Raw genomic sequence first — 20886 nt, 5'->3', positions numbered from 1 at the left:
AGGTAAAGAGATCAGGTTGGAGATGCAGAACATCACCATCTACATGGAAAGGGTTGGCTAAAAATGCTATTTAAAGAAATAGTCACGCATTTGGTTCTATTACATTTTAAACTTAAACATTACATATTTCAGTATTCATCTTAATAAAAGTAGCCTCTGTTAGCAGCTTTCTAATCATTATATTCAGCATTCTTTCTTTTCACCTCTAAACGTGTATAGAAGTCTCTCCTTGAACTTCTTCATCTCTATTTTGATGGTCAGCTTTCTGGAGAAGCCTGGGGCCCAGCAAGCCAATCAGTAGACTTCCAATTGGGGCTGTGATGAGGATGGCCAAAAACGCCACTGTCAGCACATCCATTCCATATTCTTCTGACTGTTTATCTCCATGTGATCTTGCTGTGTCCAAAGCTACAGATCCTATTGCAGCCTATAAAAGTTTAAAGGTAAATTTGGAAACACAATAAGATAAACACATAGACAGAAGGCGAATTATTTTTAAACAAATTGCTTATTCTTCTTTTTAAAATAATGAATCTTTTTAAAAATATATTTTTTTATTGATTTCTGAGAGGAAGGGAGAGGTAGAAGAGAGATAGAAACATCAATGATAAAAGAATCATTGATCGGCTGCCTCTTGCATGCCCCCTACTGGGGATCGAGTGCACAACCTGGGCATGTGCCCTTGACCAGAGTCGAACCCGGGACTCTTCAGTCCACAGGCTGATGCTCTATCCACTGAGCCAAACCAGCTAGGGAAAATTGCTTATTCTTTTGCTCAACTAAGAAAGTTCAGTAAGTCTTTTTTTCAAAGTATACTGAAGTTGGTTCTGATTGTTTGAAACTGCCTTTGCATGGGGAAAGAATGATGATTCATCTATACCAGTGGTCGGCAAACTCATTAGTCAACAGAGCCAAGTATCAACAGTACAACGATTAAAATTTCTTTTGAGAGCCAAATTTTTTAAACTTAAACTTATTCTAACACCACTTCTTCAAAATAGACTCGCCTAGGCTGTGGTATTTTGTGGAAGAGCCACACTCAAGGGGCCAAAGAGCCGCATGTGGCTTGCGAGCCGCAGTTTGCCGACCACTGATCTATACCTATTTGCATAAGGTAAGGTTACAAAAAATATCAGGCACATATATTTCAAAACACAAGGCAAACACAGACTCATAATTTTGTTAATTATAACATGATTCTTTATACTAAACTAGAGGCCTGGTGCACAAAGTTTGTGCATGGGGGGGCGGGGGACTGTGTCCCTCAGCCCAGCCTGCACCCTTTCCAATCTGGGACCCCTCGAGGGATGTCCGACTGCCCGTTTAGGCCCGATCCTACTGGACATCCCTCTCACAATCCAGGACTGCTGGCTCCCAACTGCTCGCCTGCCTGCCGTCCTGATTGCCCCTAACCACTTCTGCCTACCAGCCTGATCACCCCCTAACCACTCCCCTGCCAGCCAGATTGATGTCTAACTGCTTCCCTGCCAGCCTGTTTGCCCCTAATGCCCTCCCCTGCAGGCCTGGTCACCCCAACTGCCCTCCTCTGCATGCCTGGTCACCCCTAACTGCCTTCCCCTGCAGGCTTGATCACCCCCAACTGCCCTCCCTTGCAGGCCTGGTCCCTCCCAACTGCCCTCTCCTGCTGGCCATCTTGTGACGGCCATCTTGTGTCCACATGGGGGTAGCCATCTTTGACCACATAGGGGCAGCCATCTTGTGTGTTGGAGTGATGGTCAATTTGCATATTACTCTTTTATTAGATAGGCTAGAGGCCTGGTGCACGGGTGGGGGCCAGCTGGTTTGCCCTGAAGGGTGTCCCAGATCAGGGTGGGGGTTCCCTTGGGGCGTGGGGTGGCCTGGGTGAGGGGCCTGTGGTGGTTTGCAGGCTGGCCACGCCCCCTGGTGACCCAAACAGAGGCCCTGGTATCTGGGATTTATTTATCTTCTATAATTGAAACTTTGTAGCCTTGAGCAGAAGCCTGGGCTGGCCAGGAAGCTTGGCTTCCTCCATCGCCAGGGATACCCAAGCCTCCTGCTCGCTCCATGGCCGCAGCCATTTTTGTTGGAATTTATTTATCTTCTATAATTGAAACTTTGTAGCCTTGAGGGGGAGCCAGGGCTGGCCAGGGTGTGCAGGAAGCTTGCCTTCCTCCATTGCTGGGGATACCCAAGCCTCCTGCTTGCTCCGTGGCTGCAGCCATCTTGGTTGGCTTAATTTGCATACTCTCTCCTGATTGGCTTTTGGGCATGGCTTGTGGGCATAGCAGAGGTACAGTCAATTTGCATGTTTCTCTTTTATTAGTGTAGATTTCTTCTGATTAAAGAGGAAAGTTACTGGGCATCTTATTTTTTCATCTTTAGGAATTTGGAATTAAGAAAGAACAAGATGAAAAAAATATGTAGTGATACTTACTGGAAGAAGATGAAGTTTTAAATGAAAAAAAAAGAATATGTATTGTTTTAGAATCAAAACTAATTTTTAAACATCATGAAACTTGAAAGTGGTAGTACTTCAAAACTTAGGTATTTGGTTAACACTTTGGCTCAGGATTGGTGAAATGTTTCATTTAAAGTTTATCTACTGGAAAATCTTATAAAAATTCTTGTTTCTCTTTTAGAGGCAAAATACAGTATGAGTGCATATGGGAAAATCATACATTAGTCTAGCTGGTTTTCCCCTTATTCCACTGAATACGTTAGCCTCTAGGAAGTGAAACAGAAGAGGAAATATTAGTTTGCATAAGACACAATGGCAGAGAGTACTAATTGACCACAAATACCTGAATGTCCCTTTTCCCTTCCTTATTATATTCCTGAGTTTTAGCTGGTCTCATTGCTGTCCATACAGACACTTTTTTCAGCCTTCTTTGCAACAAGATGAAGCTCTGTATCTAAGGCCACTGAGAAGTGAGTGGAAGTGATAAATGCTATTTCAGGTTGCTCCCTGAAAACAAATGGACACTTGTACCTTATTCTTTCCCCCTTTCCCACTGGGTGAGAAATTGTGGAAGCTGGACTCATTGAAAGGCACATGCTGAGGACAGTGGTCACCCTGCCAGCTCTGAGATGCCCTTGCTGGACTGCTGGTGAGAAAGAAGAAAGCTATTTAATTTAGTCCCTGTATTGAGGCTTCTTTGTTATTGCAAGTTACCTGGTACCATAACTAATTCAATGTTTCATGAATTCTTGGGAAGAATTGCACACATGATGATATATATTCAACTCTTGAACAACACGGGTTTGAACTCTACAGGTCCACTTATATGTGAATTTTTTTTCAATAAATATACAGTCAGCCCTCCATATCTCTAGGTTTTGCAGCTGGGAATTCAATTAACCATGACTGAAAACAGCATTTTCCACCTGCAGTTGGGAATCTGCAGATGCAGAGGGCTGAATGTATGCATTGTTCTACACCACTTTATATAAGGGACTTGAGCATCCTCAGATTTTGGTAACCACAGGTGGTTCCTGGAACTAATCACTCACTGATACAGAGGGACAGCTGAATTTGGGGGGAGTCAAAAGTTATACATGAATTTTTGACCCCTGACCCCTGTGTTGCTCAAGGGTCAACTGTATATTTCTCTTTCAGTTCTCTTTTGTGTGTGTATGTGTATGTATGTATATCTTTTGGAGTGACATTTGGGTCCTGAATTGTGATTTTAAAGTATATTTTTATAGTATCATATGAACAAAAAAGTTTGAAAAACAACTAATATAAAAAAGATATATAAAAAGTCTTGTGTCTTGTGCTGTGGCAAAAGGAGAAAAAAGAAAATTCTATACAATACTTGTTTCGCAGAACATACGTTCTTCAACACATCCTAGATAATATATCTGTATTTTAAATTTTGCTTTGATAACAGGAAGGTGCCATCTTTTAAAGTTTAACGATTAGAAACAAATCTTTCATATCAAAGCTACTAGAGGGATTCTTTTAATATTTACTTACTAAAGTTACCAGAAGTAGTGTGGAAGCTGAAGACACTGAGGGAGAAACTATTGTACCTATTGTACTATATTAACCTCACAGTATTCTTAGCCATTATATCTCAGACATCTTTGAAAGTCTGATGGAAAGAAAAAACTTTTTTGAAATAATTTTTAAGCCCACAGCTGTACAAAATCTGGCATGTAGTTACAGAGCATGTACATCCCCCAAAACTTCCTAAAAGTATGAACATTTGATTTTCATTTCATGAAACAGATACTTACATAACTGCAGAAAAATCAGGGATGGAACAGTTAAATCTCATTTGCTATAATTACTCTAGAAAATATGCAATATAGCCCTGGCCAGTGTGGCTTAGTTAGTTGGAGCATCATCTGTACACTGAAAAGTCGTGGATTCAATTCCTGGTCAGGGCACATATCCAGGCTGCAGGTTAATCCCTGATGGGGATGAATATTGGAGGCAGCTGATTGATGTTTCTCTCTCAGATAATGTTTGTCTCTCTCTCTCCCTTCCTCTTTCTCTCTAAAATAAAACAAGCGAACAAACAAAAAACATATTCTCAGTGATGATAAAAAAATAAAATATGTGATACAATTAGGAATATATTATATTTGCAGCAAATCATACTCTAAAGAGTGCTAATTTAATGAGCAATTATAGGGATTCTATCAAATTCCTGGTCAATAATTTCAAGCACCTTTAGTGCCTTGTTCATTAAGTGCACGAATTTTGGGTCCTGTGTTGAGACAATTGACAGAAGTTTCAGCTAGTTTGAAAAACAACATTAACTAATAATCTAGGAAATCAGTAAAACATTTTCTGAAATGTTTGTCAATAAAGTCTTCTACTGTATATATAAAGACTGTGGTCAAGCATAACTTATCATCAATCATATTGACACTGAAGTATTTCCAAATACTAAGACAAACCATGCTATTTGTCTTACTCTCTTCTTAGAAGATAATGAAATGGAAAGTATTAATAACTATCTCTCTGGGGGATTTAGAGAGCTCTGACTGATGAAAAGTCAAACTTTTTCCTCCTGCTACTACTGCTTCCTAACAATGTGAGGGAGATTTATTGGAATTTTTGTTGTACCCTGGTGATCTAAATAAATTTAAATGAGTTGTCATATTTAAGGAATCGATATACCAAAAATAAAACTTTTAAAGAATAGATTAGTAAAACCCTTTTCACAAATAAAACTTCAATTACTTATTTTCACCAAATTTGACTAAGCTCTTTTATTCAAAATTTCAAGGTATCAAATAGAAATGGGAGTTAAAATGTAAAGCCATCCTTTATCCACCATTACCTGGACTGTGGCCTTCGGAAGCCATGCAAAAGAAATGAATATCTTTTCCTTTATGTTAAAACCAGCAAAACACACCATCAGAAATGTGGTCAAAATTCGTATCAATACTGCAATGCCCAAGGTGGCAACACAAAGGCCTGGAAGAAATACTCAATTTTTAGACATAATGAAATACTGGGGGAGAAATCAAATCTCATAATTATAGATTCAAAATACTATCAACAGCAGTAATCTAAATCTATTAAAATTTTTAAAAGACAAAAATAGTTAGGCATAATTTATCAAAATATTAATACAGGGGTCAGCAAAGGTAGGTTTATAGTTGAAACACAGTTATTATTTATTAATTATTGTATTATTTATTTGTATTACAACTGTAAACCTACTTTTGCCCATACCTGTATTGAGGATCAATCAGACCATTTATTTAAAAGAAGGTGTTTTCCCTAGAATAAAATGAAGACTTAATTAAACATATTTGATTTTCTGCAAAGAAGATTTGAATGTTATTTCTCTTATGTGTTATAGCAAAAACCACACTTTCTTTCATGTGTTTATTCAACAATAATTTACTAAATGATAACAATGCATGACAGGATTTGGACTAAGTACTGGCTACACAAAATATATAATGTACAGACTGCCTCAATGAACTTCTAAGTCAGAGGAAACCAGAAGCATAAACAACCAGTTAATATATTGTAAGGTAAGTGAAGTATAAATATATTGGTAAGAGAGCAAGAAGAAGAAAAAATCAGTATTTTCATCATAATGGTTGAGAATTCTTTACAGAGTACAAGACCAGAGGTGATATTCAAAATATTTATCAACCCCTGTGTTTCACCACACTTGTGTTTACACTGACTGCCCATTAGGCCTGGTTCACATGCACAATACTTCATTCAGTCCTTTAAATTTCTTTGCTGATAGAGATAAGTTCATCCTGATTTGCAAAATAAGGGATTGTGACAATGGCTGCTGCAGGTTACTGGATCAGAGGAAGGCATAGCTAAGGTGACTGGTAAATAATAGGGTGATTTTTTTTTAAAGTAACATTTGTTAAGTGTTTACTTTGTGTCACATTCTGTATTAAGTCTTAAGTATATTACTTTACTTAATCCTTACAACCAGTGGGGTAATTTTTCTCATTTTACAGTTGAAAAAAAATGAAATTCAGAAAGGATAAACTTTCTGGCTGTAAAACACCAGATAAACATTGCTGGGGATCTACTGTGAATCTATTGTGAATGTGGTTTCTTTATAGAAAAGCTATGTGGCTCTTTGTTGAAGGGTACTATTATTTCTCCCATGATGATAAATTTTCCAAAGCATTTGTTGTCTGAAGTACAAGGTACAAGAAATGATACCACTCTCAAAGGTTAACATTAAAAGTTTGGGGAGAGGATGATGAGAAAGTTTTAGACACATTGAGTTTGAAATTTTGTAGGACTTACAAATAGTAATGTCCAATTAGCAACTGAGTATATTGATTTAGAGATAAAGATTTTGGAAGTATGCAGTTCATAATCAAAACCACTGAGTGTAGATGAGCTCAGATATGTGATGTAGGGTAAGTAGCATAGAAGCTTTGGAAAGAACTTAGATAAGAGCAGCATTTAAGCCACATATATGTGAGTGTAAAGGAGGACTCAAGCCCTGGCAGGTTTGCCTCACTGTACAGAGCATCGGCCTGCAGACTGAAGGGTCCCAGGTTTGATTCTGGTCAAGGGCACATGCCTGGATTATAGGCTTGATCCCCAGTAGGGGGCATGCAGGAGGCAACCAATCAATGATTCTCTCTCATCATTGATGTTTCTATCTCTCTCTCCCTCTCCCTTCTTCTCTGAAATCAATAATATATGTATGTATATTAGAGGCCTGGTGCATGAATTCATGCATGGGTGGGGTCCGGCAAGCTTGGCCACGGGGAGGGGACATGGGTGGTTGGCCGGCCTGCCTGATGGTCGAACTCCTGGTCGAGGGGACAATTTACATATTAGCCTTTTATTATATAGGATATACAATGAGTGGCCAGATTATTATGTGTTCAGAGATCATAATAATCTGGCCACTCAGTGTGTGTGTGTGTGTATATACATACACACTCACACACACATATATAATTTTTTATATTGATTTATATATATACTAGAGGCCCAGTGCACGAAATTCGTGCATGGGGGGGGGTGGCCCTCAGCCCAGCCTGCACCCTCTCCAATCTGGGACCCCTCGAGGGATGTCTGACTGCCAGTTTAGGCCCAATCCCACTGGAATCAGGCCTAAACGGGTAGTCGGAAATCCCTCTCACAATCCAGGAATGCTGGCTCCCAACTGCTCGCCTGCCTGCCTTCCTGATTGCCCCTAACCACTTCTGCTTGCCAGCCTGATCACCCCCTAACCACTCCCTTGCCAGCCTGATTGATGCCTAACTGCTCCCTTGCCAGCCTGCTTTCCCCTAACTGCCCTCCCCTGCAGGCCTGGTCACCCCTAACTGCCCTCCCCTGCAGGCCTGGTCCCTCCCAACTGCCTTTCCTGCAGGCCTGGTCGCCCCAACTTCCCTCCTCTGCAGGCTTGGTCACCCCTAACTGCCCTCCCCTGCAGGCTTGATCACCCACAACTGCCCTCCCTTGCAGGCCTCCTCCCTCCCAACTGCCCTCCCCTGCTGGCCATCTTGTGGTGGCCATCTTGTGTCCACATGGGGGCAGGATCTTTGACCACATGGGGGCAGCCGTCTTGTGTGTTGGAGTGATGGTCAATCTGCATATTACTCTTTTATTAGATAGGATAGAGGCCTGGTGCATGGGTGGGGGCCAGCTGGTTTGCCCTGAAGGGTGTCCCAGATCAGGGTGGGGGTTCCCTTGGGGTGTGGGGCAGCCTGGGTGAGGGGCCTGTGGTGGTTTGCAGGCTGGCCACGCCCCCTGGTAACCCAAGCGGAGGCCCTGGTATCTGGGGTTTATTTATCTTCTACAATTGAAACTTTGTAGCCTGGAGCGGAGCCAAGCCTTCTGCTTGCTCCGTGGCGGCAGCCATTTTTTTTTTGGATTTATGTATCTTCTATAATTGAAACTTTGTAGCCTTAAGCGGAGGCCTGGGCCAGACAGGGTGTGGGGAAAGCTTGGCTTCCTCCATCGCCGGGGGCAACCCTAGCCTCCTGCTCTTTCCAGCTCCGTGGCTGCTGCCATTTCTGTTTGGGTTTATGTATCTTCTATCATTGAAACTTTGTAGCCTTGAGTGGAGGCCTAGGCCGGCAAGGGCAAGCAGAAAGCTTGGCTTCCTCCATTGCCAGGGAAACCCAAGCCTCCCTTCCTGCTCTCTGTGGCTGTAGCCATTTTGGTTGGGTTTACTTGCATATTCGCTCCTGATTGGCTTGTGGGCGTGGCTTGTGGGTGTAGCAAAGTGATGGTTAATTTGCATATTACTCTTTTATTAGATAGGATAAAAATTTTTTTAAAAAGGAGGACTGAAAAGGCTCTAGAAAATATAATTTCAGACTTCAATGTAACAAATTGTTTAAAGATCTCCCAATGCTGTTGAGAGCTCAAATAAAATAAAGACCGGTACGCATTCAGTGGTCTTAGCAACATGACCTTCATCAGAGCAGGGTTGGTTGTGTGAAAGGGCAGAAGCTGGTCTGAAATGTATTTTTTTTTAAATGTATTGAATAAAAGAGTAAGAGTTAAAATGGAAAAAGGGGGTATGGTTACTTGCCTCTTTGGAAAAGTTGAAAAAAGGAATAGAGAGGTAGATTAGTAAGTGAGGAGGGAAGTGAAATAGAGAAAGAATAAATTTTAATTATGTTAAAATACACATAAAATTTACCATCTTAACCATTTTTAAAAAATGTATTTTTATTGATTTCAGAGAGGAAGGGAGAGGGAGAGAGAGATAGAAACATCAATGATGAGAGAGAGTCATTATCAGCTGCTTCCTGCACACCCCCTACTGGGGACTGAGCCCATAATCCAGGCATGTGCCCTTGACGGGAATCAAACCAGGGACCCTTCAGTCCAAAGGCTGATGCTCTATACAGCTAGGGCCATCTTAACCATTTTTAAGTATACACTACGTAGTATTAAGCATTTACATTTTTATGCAACCAATCACTAGAACTCTTACCCTAAAACCCTGGCAACCCTCATTTACTTTCTGTCTCTATGAATTTGACTATATTGGATACCTCATATAAGTGAAATCATACAGTCTGTGTCTTTTTGTGACTGGCTTGTTTCAAATAGTATACTGTCCTCATCTATGTCCACACATGTTGCAGCATGTATTAGAATGAAAGAATATTATTTTAAGACTAGAGGCCCAGTGAACGAAATTTGTGCAGGGGTGTGTGTGTACCTCAGCCAAGCCTGAACCCTCTCCAATCTGGGACATCCCTCTTACAATACAGGACTGTTGGCTCCCAACCACTCGCCTGCCTGCCCGCCTGATTGCCCCTAACCGCTTCTGCCTGCCAGCCTGATCACCCCTAACCACTCCCCTGTCAGCTTGATTGATGCCTAACTGCCCCCCTGCCAGCCTGATCACCCCTAACTGTCCTCCCCTGAAGGCCTGGTCCCCCCAACTGCCCTCCCCTGCTGGCTCTGTCAACCCTAACTGCCCTCCCCTGCCAGCCTGGTCGCCCCCAACTGCCCTCCCCTACAGGCCTGGTCCCCCCCAACTGCCCTCCTCTGCAGGCCCGGTCAACCCTAACTGCCCTCCCCTGCCAGCCTGGTTGCCCCCCAACTGCCCTCCCCTGCAGGCCTGGTCCCCCCCAACTGCCATCCCCTGCAGGCCTGATCAGCCCTAACTGCCCTCCCCTGAAGGCCTGGTCCCCCCCAACTGCCCTCCCCTGCTGGCCCGGTCAACCTTAACTGCCCTCCCCTGCCAGCCTGGCCGCCCCCAACTGCCCTCCCCTGCTGGCCTGATCGCCCACAACTGCCCTCCCCTGCAGGCCTGATCGCCCACAACTGCCCTCCCCTGATGGCCATCTTGTGTCCACATGGGGGTGGCCATCTTGAGTGTTGGAGTGATTGTCAATTTGCATATTACCTTTTTATTATATAGGATAAGAGAGCTTAGACTCTGTTTAAATTCTGAAGAGGAGAAACTGACAATATGCACATGACAAATACATTCAAAGATGCATGAGAAGAATCTATGTGTGAGATCCAGAAGGAGGTGGCAGGGATGGAATCCCTAGGATGGAGGGAGTATATTGTGATGCAAAGAAAGGAGGAAATACAGAGAATATATGTGCAAATTAAGTTGAAATACAGTGCTATGAATCAAGAGAGTTTTAATATAATGGCTTTTAAATGCTTAAATAAATAAAAAAATGAATGCACAAACATTTCCATTCCATGGGTACATATTACAGAAATGACTAGTTATCTTTAACATTCTGGCCCTTGATCAGAACAAGGCTAGATGAACACTCTTAATAGAAAAAAATATTTTAAGGCCTGCATTTTTGACAGTAGTAAGCAGTGTTACTTTTCTTTACAAGGAATAATTGTAAAGATTACAATTTACTATCTTAGACTGATGGACATTATTTTCTTTTTCTTAAACTTTACGTGAGGGTGTTTTTTCCATTGATTTTTAGAGAGAGAAACAACAATGTGAGAGAGACATGTTGTTTGGTTGCTTCCCACATGTCCGACCAGGGTGGGGGTTTAAACCTGCAACCAAGGTACATGCCCTTGACCAGAATTGAACCTGCAATCCTGAAGGTAGGCAGTCTAATCACTGAGCAACCATCTAGGGCTGACAAACATTATTTTCTAACCAACTGCTTTTAAAGCATTATTAAATATAATGTGACAATGGAACTACTGAACATATACCTACTAAAGATATTTCAACTGAATATAAAAAGTTGATTTAAGCCAAAACCGGTTTGGCTCAGTGGATAGAGCGTCGGCCTGCGGACTGAAGGGTCCTGGGTTCGATTCCGGTCAAGGGCATGTAACTTGGTTGCGGGCACATCCCCAGTGGGAGGTGTGTAAGAGGCAGCTGATCGATGTTTCTGACTATCTATCCTTCTTCCTTCCTCTCTGTAAAAAATCAATAAAATATATTAAAAAAAAAAAGAGATGTGTGAGGCATGCTTAACTCATTTCTTAAAAAAAAAAAAAAAAAAAAAAAAAAGTTGATTTAAGCCAAAGTACTACTTTGAAATTCTTACCTACAGTTTCTGGTCTGAGAGATGCAACAGACACCTCTGCTCCAATCAGTCCAAAGAGAAGGGGCTGAAAGATGTTCCAGGCAACTGCAATAATTTTTTGAACCTCTGCCTAAGAAGACAAACATACATATGAATTTTTATTATGTAAAGTTACAAGTTCTAAGAATTTTACTAATTTAAAATTTGAGTTTATTTGAACTGAGATAGGCTTTACTTCTGTGACATCTATAAATGAAGAGGTTAGCTAGAACAGAGCACAACATTGCATATATTTATAACACAGTTATGATATGAGGTGTTTAATGTTGCTTTGCAAATAGATCTTAATTATAAATATTCTTATAAAGTAATCTTAGGAGAACTACTTCTGAATGCATGATATTTGTGTGTTCACATACTATAATACTTAGTTTTCTTTCATAGTTTAAAATTTTATGTTGATTTTAATTTAACAGTGTGATTTAGATTTTATATTAGTGCATATATCCAGGTACCTCATTATTGTTACATAGGAATCTGGTATGGAAGTACCACAGTTTATTGAATTATTCCTTTATTGATGGACCTCTAAGTTATTTCCAATTTTATTTTATCTTTACAAAAAATACCTTTTAAGGACATTTCAAATTATGCACAAAAATAAAATCTACATTTAAAAAGCTGTCCCAGTTATTAATTTATTGTCCATTGCCTCCTTTCATTGTTGCTCTGTGGAAAATGGAGCCCCATCCTTTAAACTCTTTAAAATATTTCTCCTTTGCTAGCTAGTACCATGTTAAATTTTGTCAGTAGAGGGCGCTGAAGAGATACTGCCAGAGGAAGGTGCTCTTCTGGTTTCAGTGGCTCCTCCTGCAGGATCCTACAGTACCAGGCTCCTTCAGACCAGGTGGTTTCTCCAGGGCCAGGATCCTACAGTGCCTGGTGGTCAGCAGCACCCAGTGGCCAGCAGCTTCCCCCAGCCTACTGCTGGGTGATTTCATAGTCAACTCCCTTGAGCAATATACCTTCCCATGTACCATAGACAGTGGATTTCTTGGAAATTTGGAGGGTAGACTTCCAGCAAATTCTGCAGGCAGGGCACCAGTGACTTCTCTGCCATCTAGTATTTTAGAACCCAAGTACTAAACATGGTCTGGATTCTCAGCTCTGGGGGCAGGAGTAGGTGGATTGGTCGTGGTGGGGTGAGGAAGGGATGCTCCATCTGAGTCCTAGGGGGTTATAGCTGCTATTCCTATATTCTTTTGGGATCTCTACATCTTACAAGATAATATCTGGTTAATAATAAACTTTGCATATTCCAGTTACTATATGGCTTCTCTTTCCTGACAAAACCTTAAGTACTAACTTTATAACACATAGTGCAAAACCCTAGGATAATATTGACACAATTGACTATAGTAAAACTAAAATGTTTGCAAAAAGAGAAGTGACAAACCAGAAGAAATATCTGTACTAAGAATAACAGAATAAGGAGCAATATCCAATCAATAGGAAAAAAGACATAGAATCCAATAGAAAAATGGTCAGTGCATATTCACAAGTAGCCAAAAAATAAGCTAAAACTCAGTAATCAGAGAAACACAAATTAAAATGATACACCATCTATTTTTGAGGGTGGGGGTTATCACATTGGAAAATATGCTAAAAAGTTTTAATAATTTCAAGTATTTGTAAAAATTTTAAGGAAATTCTTACTAATTGGTAGGAGAGCAAATTGATAATGCTTTTCTTGGAAGGCAGTTTATCAGTACCCATTACAGTATCAAAGAATTTACCTTCAACAAATTTTTTCAATCAACTAGTAAGAATATATATTTTTAGATGACATTTTTATACTTACAATTACACATCTTTAAGGATTTGCAGTTCCATGTATATATAGTATTAAGCAGCTTGACAAAGGAAGATTACAGTTTCTCTGTTTCTTATTTCTAATGTTTTATTAGGATAAATATTCTATTTACCCTTGGCTTATAAATGTGAAAGGCAGAGATGTGAGGGAGTTGGTTGATTTATTTACGTAGTTGTATTCTCATATCATGCAAAAAGTTGAATTTTTCACATCATAAGGAATCAGATAATGACTTAGGTTCAAATCCTGCTACCCACTAGCTGTAAGCTACTTGCCACTCAGCACCTCATTTTTCTCATCTGTAAATATCCTTCATCATTTATTGACAATGGCTAGTTCTGCTAATATATTTTCTTGTGGCTTTTTCATAACTTCAAAATTAAAGTGAATTGGTTTATAAAGAAAACAGACTCATTGAATAGGCTAAGTATAAAAGAAGATGAGCCCAGAGAAATGAAGACTGTATTGCCCATTGAAAGTTTAGGCCACTTTACAAATATGTATGCACCATTAGTAAGAATATTCAAAAATATTAATCTTTTTCAAAGATGAGCAAAATGAGAAAGTTAAGAGAAATAGAAGTTTCTTCATGACTTAAATATCTACTTAAGCTGATCCTTCTCTTCTTAGAGATTAGAACATTTCAAGATTCAGAAGATCCTTGCCATAACCGGTTTGGCTCAGTGGATAGAGTGTCGGCCTGCGGACTGAGGGGTCCCGGGTTCGATTCCGGTCAAGGGCATGTACCTGGGTTGCGAGCACATCCCCAGTAGGGGGCGTGCAGGAGGCAGCTGATCGATGTCTCTCTCTCATCGATGTTTCTGGCTCTCTATCCCTCTCTCTTCCTCTCTGTAAAAAAATCAATAAAATATATTTAAAAAAAAAAAAAAGATTCAGAAGATCCAAATTATGGGAAAAAAATCCCATGACTGTCAAAGTCATCTGAAGAAGCACTGGATTTGAAAATAGATTTTAAAAATACACCAAAGAGGCTTTGAGAAGGTGAGTGCTTTTGAATACAACAAATGGCAAGAATAATGATTATATGGAAAACCAAACAGAAAAGTATGAAATAATGTTCTAAAACTATAGGCATAAATGAAATTTTATAAAATATTTTAGTTTTTCAAAATACAAGTCAACAATATTGCTATAGCACTGTTGAGTTTACAAGTGTTCCATTTCCATTTTCCCACATAATAGTCCCAACAATTCTTTAGATATTATTATTTTCTCCAATTTTACAGTTAAGAAAACTGAGTATTAGAGAAGCAGGTGACTTTTTTGGGGGGGATTTACAGGTAGAGAATAGTAGAATTGGGATTGGAATCCCAATCTCCATATTTTAAATTTTATGCTCTTTTTACTATGCTGCGCTGCTCTGGAAGTAGGTATAAAAATAATATGGGCTATTATTTACTGAGTGCATTCTATGACTAAGCACTTCATTTTATAGAGATTATTTCACTTAGTCCTCCAGTGTACGAGTTGTTGCTATTGTCCCTCCCCACTTCAGAGATACAGAAATTGAGGACTGAGGAGTTAGATTACTTGTATGTGATAATATAGGTACACGTTTGTACAGGTGAGATTAGTCCATGCATTCAGAGCTCTTGACCTTATGCTATATTACAGACCAAGGGAGAAAAGAAATCCAACATCTGGACACATTGGACTGGTGTCTCCAGAAGTAAGAACTCTCCTGAGTACTAAACTACAAAAGGTATGCAGAGTGCCTGCCACATGATTGTTCAATGAAGATTTGTTTCCTTTCCTTTCTTAAGGGAATCATATTGATACACAGACATTCCTTGATTTATGATGGGATTATGTCCCAATATATCCATCAAAGTTGAAAATACATTTAATGCACTTAACTTCCTAAACATCATAGCTTAGCCTACCTATCCTAAATGTGCTCAGGACACTTACGTTAGCCTATAGTTAAGCAATTATCTTTAGTTTCTCCTTAAGAGTAATTGTCTTTGGCTTCTTCTCACCAGAAGCAAGAGACACAGATGGACATTTTGTTGACATGATGGGATACAAAAACATAACACACAATATCAAAAAAATGCTGGCCACACAGCACTCTGGCGTGTTGGTTGTTTACTCATGATCCTGTGCTGATTGGGAGCTGAGGCTCACTGCCACTGCTCAGCATTAGGAAAAGTATCTGGTATCAGACTGCATATCGCTAGCTCAGGTAAAGATCAAAATTCAAAACGGCACCTAGAGTTTCTACTGAAGGTGTACTGCTTCAGCACCATCATCGTAAAGTCAAAAAATCCTAAGTTGAACCACTGTGAGTCAGGGACCCTCTGTAGTCTAAAGGCGTGTTTTCATCCTGGCTCGGCCACTTACCACCTTTGTGACCTTGGACAATCTGTCTAATATCTCTAAGCCTTCATGTCCTCATCTGTAAAGTGGGTTGAATATATATTTGTCAAGGCTATTGTAAAAAATAAATGCGATGACATAGGGAAGATTTTACCTGCAAAATAAAGAGATTTTTAAGAAAAAAAGCTATTGAGGAAAGGCCATAAGAGACTCATAGATCTCACCACATAAAAATATCATTTGTATGTTAAAAATGAACTATATAAAAAGGCTAATATCATGTATATGTGTGTATAATAGTATATCTTACAGATCAACAATCAATGCATTAGACTTCAGAAGAAACTGGACAAAAGATTGATATCAAAGAAAAGAAAAAAATACAAGTGATTAAATATATGAAAAAGTATTCAATTTTACTGCTAATCAAATAAACAGAAAACAAGATACTACTTTTTACCTATCAGTATGGTACCGCCTTAATAAAAGAGTAAATTGATACTATCAGAATGACAGTGAATAATGGATACTATCCAAATGACAGTCAATAATGTTGTAATAATCATGTACAGTGTCAGGTGGGTACAGGAAATATTGAGGGGAATACTTTGTAAAGTATGTGATTATCTAATCACTATGCTGTATACCTGAAACTAGCACAAAATAACACATACTTAAACTGTAATTGAAAAGTAAAATTTAAAAAAGTAGCAATGTGCATCCTCTTTCATAGAGCAGTCTTATTTCTAGAAATGTACCCTGTAGATTAACTCAAAGATATGTATATTTTGTGGATTTAAAGGTACACACTTCCTCACATTTAAACATTTCTGAAATTAGGATGTCATATCATAGTTTAACTGCAACATTCTTTTTCTTTCTTCTTAGTCTTGGTAGTGTCTTAGAGTTTATAAAATATGGTATATATAAGGATTTTTTTTTGTTTGTTTAGCAGAAAACAGGAAACAATCTAAATGTCTGTGAGTAGAAGACTGGTTTAATAAAGTATAGTGCAGTTATACAATGCAATACTCTGCAGCCCTTATAAAGAATAAGGAAAGCATCAGAGGAATGTGACCAAGATATATTTCAAGTTATAGACCAGTATGTAACGGGAAAAAAGAATGTGTGTGTATACCCTTATCTCTGCATACATTTATCTCTGCATAGGAAATAGCTTTTATGCTAAAATAATTTTATTAACCTGATGTTAAGAAAGTATCTGGAAAGAAAAAATTAATCTAGTTAGTAAGTAGTTACGAGAAGAACAGAATGAAAGGCACCTTTTTGCTGGCCCATCCCTGGCCTGCAAGGAAAGCCATGACCAACGTGCAGAGTCCTCCTGACCCAGGGAAACCAAAGTACGTGCTGCTGAACACCGCTAGCACAGAGAGCCCCAGGACAAGGAAGGCTCTCTTCCATACAAGTTTGCTCTGGAGGAGAAAAAAGGTTGATTAGCCCAATTATTTCATATTACTGATTTTTTCATCTTCAAGACTTAGTTACACCATGGGCATTTTGTAAAGGATACAGATAGGACATAGCTACCATTTTTATTATAGATATTCTCTGTTTATTCTTTAATGTGATGCTCTCCTGGTTTTTCTTTATACCAAGAAGCTTTAAGAGGCTATAGACTGAGTTGTGTTTTGTTGTTGTTGAGTTTTATTGTTGTTGTTGATTTTTAAAGTCTAAGAAATGTGTACCTCTTTCCCTTTACTTTTTGCTGTTCAGCCTTTAAAACTTCTTGATAACATTAGAAGGCAGGAGGGTCTTTAAGCATGCTTGACTTGGAGGCATGCCGGCTCTGGAGGTGAAATAACTAAGTTAATTCCCTACTGCACTGCAGTCTAGCTATGTGACCTTCTTCAAGTCACTTCTTCCTAAGCTTTGATTTCCTCGTCAGTAAAAGGGTTGTATGAATAGTACTCGCATCATAGGTTACCAGTGGATTGCACATGATCAGAGCATCCCAATAGAACGGTCAGCAATGAAGGAAATGTATGTATCTGCACAGTCTATGGAAGTGTCTATATCTGCCTTAGCCACATGGAGCTAGTGGCTGCCATATGGAACAGAGTGGCATTTTATTGAACTTACCATATCATTTTACGCACAACTTTACACACATTTTTCTCTTTATTTTGTTGTGTAATCAGAAAAATCCTGTCATTTTCTTTTTGCATTCAAAAAAATCTTTTACAAGATTTTTTACAATGGCCTGTTACAAAACAATTTTACTGGGAGTTTTATGGAATATAATATAAATTCAAATCAACATACTGGTAATAGAAATATTAATTTTCTTACTTAAATTTCTACTTTAGTTGTTTCTAATCCCATTCAGAATACTTTGAAACCCTCAAAATGCCAATTCATATGGAAAAAAAATTTTTTTTAATTTATTTATCCTAAGGAATTTATGACGGTAATCATTAAGAAATCATTGTGAACAATAAAGAACTTTGATTTCCTTGGTTAGAAATATTGGACTATATTATAATGAAAAATTAAGGTCTATTTGATAGTATATCAAATCTAAGGTATTTTGATACTAAAAAGGGGGCTCAAACAGCCATTTTATATCTTAATTTAGTTGAATATTATGAATGATAATTAACAACAAATAGACACAAATAGAAATAAAGTTAAAATAAATTAATTTTAAAAAATTAAAAACTTGCATATCATATTATTTTGGAATTGCTGTTACTTGTTTTACAATGAAACTTGAAATGTACAGAATAAAAGTTGAGAAAAACTTTCAGGACTGCATTAAAATCTTATGCATTTAGTCCTCTTCATAAAGCTCATGGACAGCACTGTGAGAGCAATCAACAGTATGAAATGGGGGGCATTTTCTAAGTCCCGTCCTTCACTTCAGCTTTGAAGGAAGTGTTCCATGTTTTTCCAATGACACTTTAGAGCATGACTTTCTCGCAGATTATTTCTTTTACCTGGTCACTGCTTGGAAAGTACTGAATGAAAAATCCGAGAAGGGATCCAGTTGCCACACCAATTAACACCTCCAAAACTCCTCTGAAGACATTAAAAACTGTGGAGCCTTAAAAACACATAAAAAGGAAAACTTCAGACAAAACTCTAAATCCACAAATAAACAGATTTGACTTTAAACATCAACATAAAACATCAAATTACATTGAAGGAAGAGTTTACAGATATTTTCTGACCACATTCTTAAGTACAGGGTATCCACAAAAAATGTATACACACTTTGAATGATTATAAAGTCAGTGATTATTAACATACAGTTCATTTTCAAAATTTAAAAGAATCTACAGAAATGAATAATTTTTTTTTGGCAATGTCTGTTTTTAAACTGATGACCATTCTAGTCCCAGGCACTGTGATAATTCGAAGCAATGGAATTGAAAACATTAAGAATCATTTCCTTTTATTTGTGTGCCCTCAATTAGTCGACTGTTGCTGTTTGTTTGTTTTTTTAACCACACACTTTTTTATTTTTATTTGTTAAATATATTTTATTGATTTTTTACAGAGAGGAAGGAAGAAGGATAGAGAGTTAGAAACATCAATGAGAGAGAAACATTGATCAGCTGCCTCCTGCACACCCCCTACTGGGGATGTGCCCACAACCAAGGTACATGCCCTTCACTGGAATCGAACCTGGGACCCTTCAGTCCACAGGCCAATGCTCTATCCACTGAGCCAAACCGGTTAGGGCTTAACCATAAACTTTGTCTTTAATGTATTACCAAAAAAAAGTCCAGTGGCACTTTAGGATAAATTTTGTTTGTTTGTTTCAAATCAGTTTAACCCAAAAAGGAGTAAAAATTAAGTGAGTTAAAGTGTATGTACATTTTTGGGGGCACCCTATATATGTGACTTATAATGTCTAATAGACCTGTCTTATAAGACAGATATGTATATGTAGGAGATAAATTTCAAAGCAGACATAAGCTATGACTTGTCTACTGCCATAAAAATTTACTTAAAGAGGCCAAGAAAACATGAAAGGTAAAATTCATGATTCAGAGATAATTTGTTCTGCTATATTATATGCATAGGCTAGGTACATAGACAGATCTAGTTTTCAAATTGCCATTTGAGAGCCTTATTTTTTAATAATAAGTGTACATTAATTTTGAGTAGCTCTGATATGTATAGAATACAGTAATTTAAGAATCTGGCGATTAAAATCAAGATTCTTTTCTTACCACAATGAGTGTAAGGGACGTACCCCTTCTCAAATGTTTATTCGAAAAGTAAATCTGAAAAGAAAGTCCTGGGATGTAAAGTATAGCATCGAAACTATAGTTAATAGTATTGTAATAATTATGTATGGTGTCAGCTGAGTATGTGAATTATCGGGAGGATCACTTTGTATATTATATCATTGCCTAACTACTAGGCTGTACACCTGAAACTAATATAAAGTAACATTGAATGGCCAACTGTAATTGAAAAATAAAATTAAAAAAATTATTTTTGAAATTACCCTTAGAAGTCTAGCTTCTTTGAAATATAATATAGAGAGGTGAGTAGAACTATATTTTCCACCACAGCATAAAAGATTTAGGACACTTCAATGAAAGAAATCTCTGTTCACACATTGTACAAAAAGTTATATTAAAATTGCTCAACACATAAAGCCTTTCTTCAACACTATTCTCAGAATAAATGTACTAATGAGTTATTGTGGTTTCTTGTTATTCTGATGAAGGATACAGAATAAGCTACCCCCAAATATGCTACTTTGGCATAAGGTTGTTTTGAGCTGAGAAGAAAGATACACGAAAAGTTCCCTGTACTCCCTGTATTTGCTTCAAAGCTGGCTATAAATCTGTAAAGATGTCCCTCTCCCCTTTCTACCAGGAAGAACAGACATTAACCACTGGCACAACCAGGGACCCTCATAATCTCAGAGATGACACCAGAGGAATCTACATAACATTATTTGCTAAGACCAGCCCTCATCTACCATTAATTTTCTCATACATTTGCCTTTCCATAATTTGCTGCCCTAAAAACTCAAAAGTCCTTATCCTTTGCCTGGAAATTCTCTACAAAAAGTATTGTGTTTTTGCTAAGGTGCCACATAAGCCCAAGTTCTAACCACTCCTTTGAGTTACTCATCATTGAGTATATGTAGCACAATACACATGCTAATAAACTGTTTTTCTCTTGTTAATCTGTCTTTTGTCAGTCTAATTTACAGGGCCCCAGACAAGAAACCTAAAATGGGTAGAGGTAAACCA

The 20886-nt window shown here is 38.4% G+C and overlaps 1 protein-coding gene across 2 annotated transcripts in view; it reads right to left on the bottom strand.

Moving 5' to 3' along the window:
• Positions 1–205: 205 nt before the first annotated feature.
• Positions 206–20886, bottom strand: part of SLC9B2 (solute carrier family 9 member B2) — a gene marked incomplete at both ends in the record, with an annotated part of 39734 nt that continues 19053 nt past the window's right edge. For both annotated transcript variants that reach the window (XM_080640587.1, XM_080640588.1), the window contains 5 exons: positions 206–427; positions 5277–5413; positions 11455–11563; positions 16930–17079; positions 18604–18710. In XM_080640587.1, coding sequence (XP_080496713.1) covers positions 206–427; positions 5277–5413; positions 11455–11563; positions 16930–17079; positions 18604–18710 — 725 coding nt within the window. The remainder of the gene's footprint in view (positions 428–5276; positions 5414–11454; positions 11564–16929; positions 17080–18603; positions 18711–20886) is intronic.

This window comes from Plecotus auritus (genome assembly GCF_963455305.1).
Source record: "Plecotus auritus genome assembly, chromosome: 1".
NCBI lineage: Eukaryota > Metazoa > Chordata > Mammalia > Chiroptera > Vespertilionidae > Plecotus > Plecotus auritus.
This window is presented reverse-complemented; position numbering and strand designations above follow the sequence as displayed.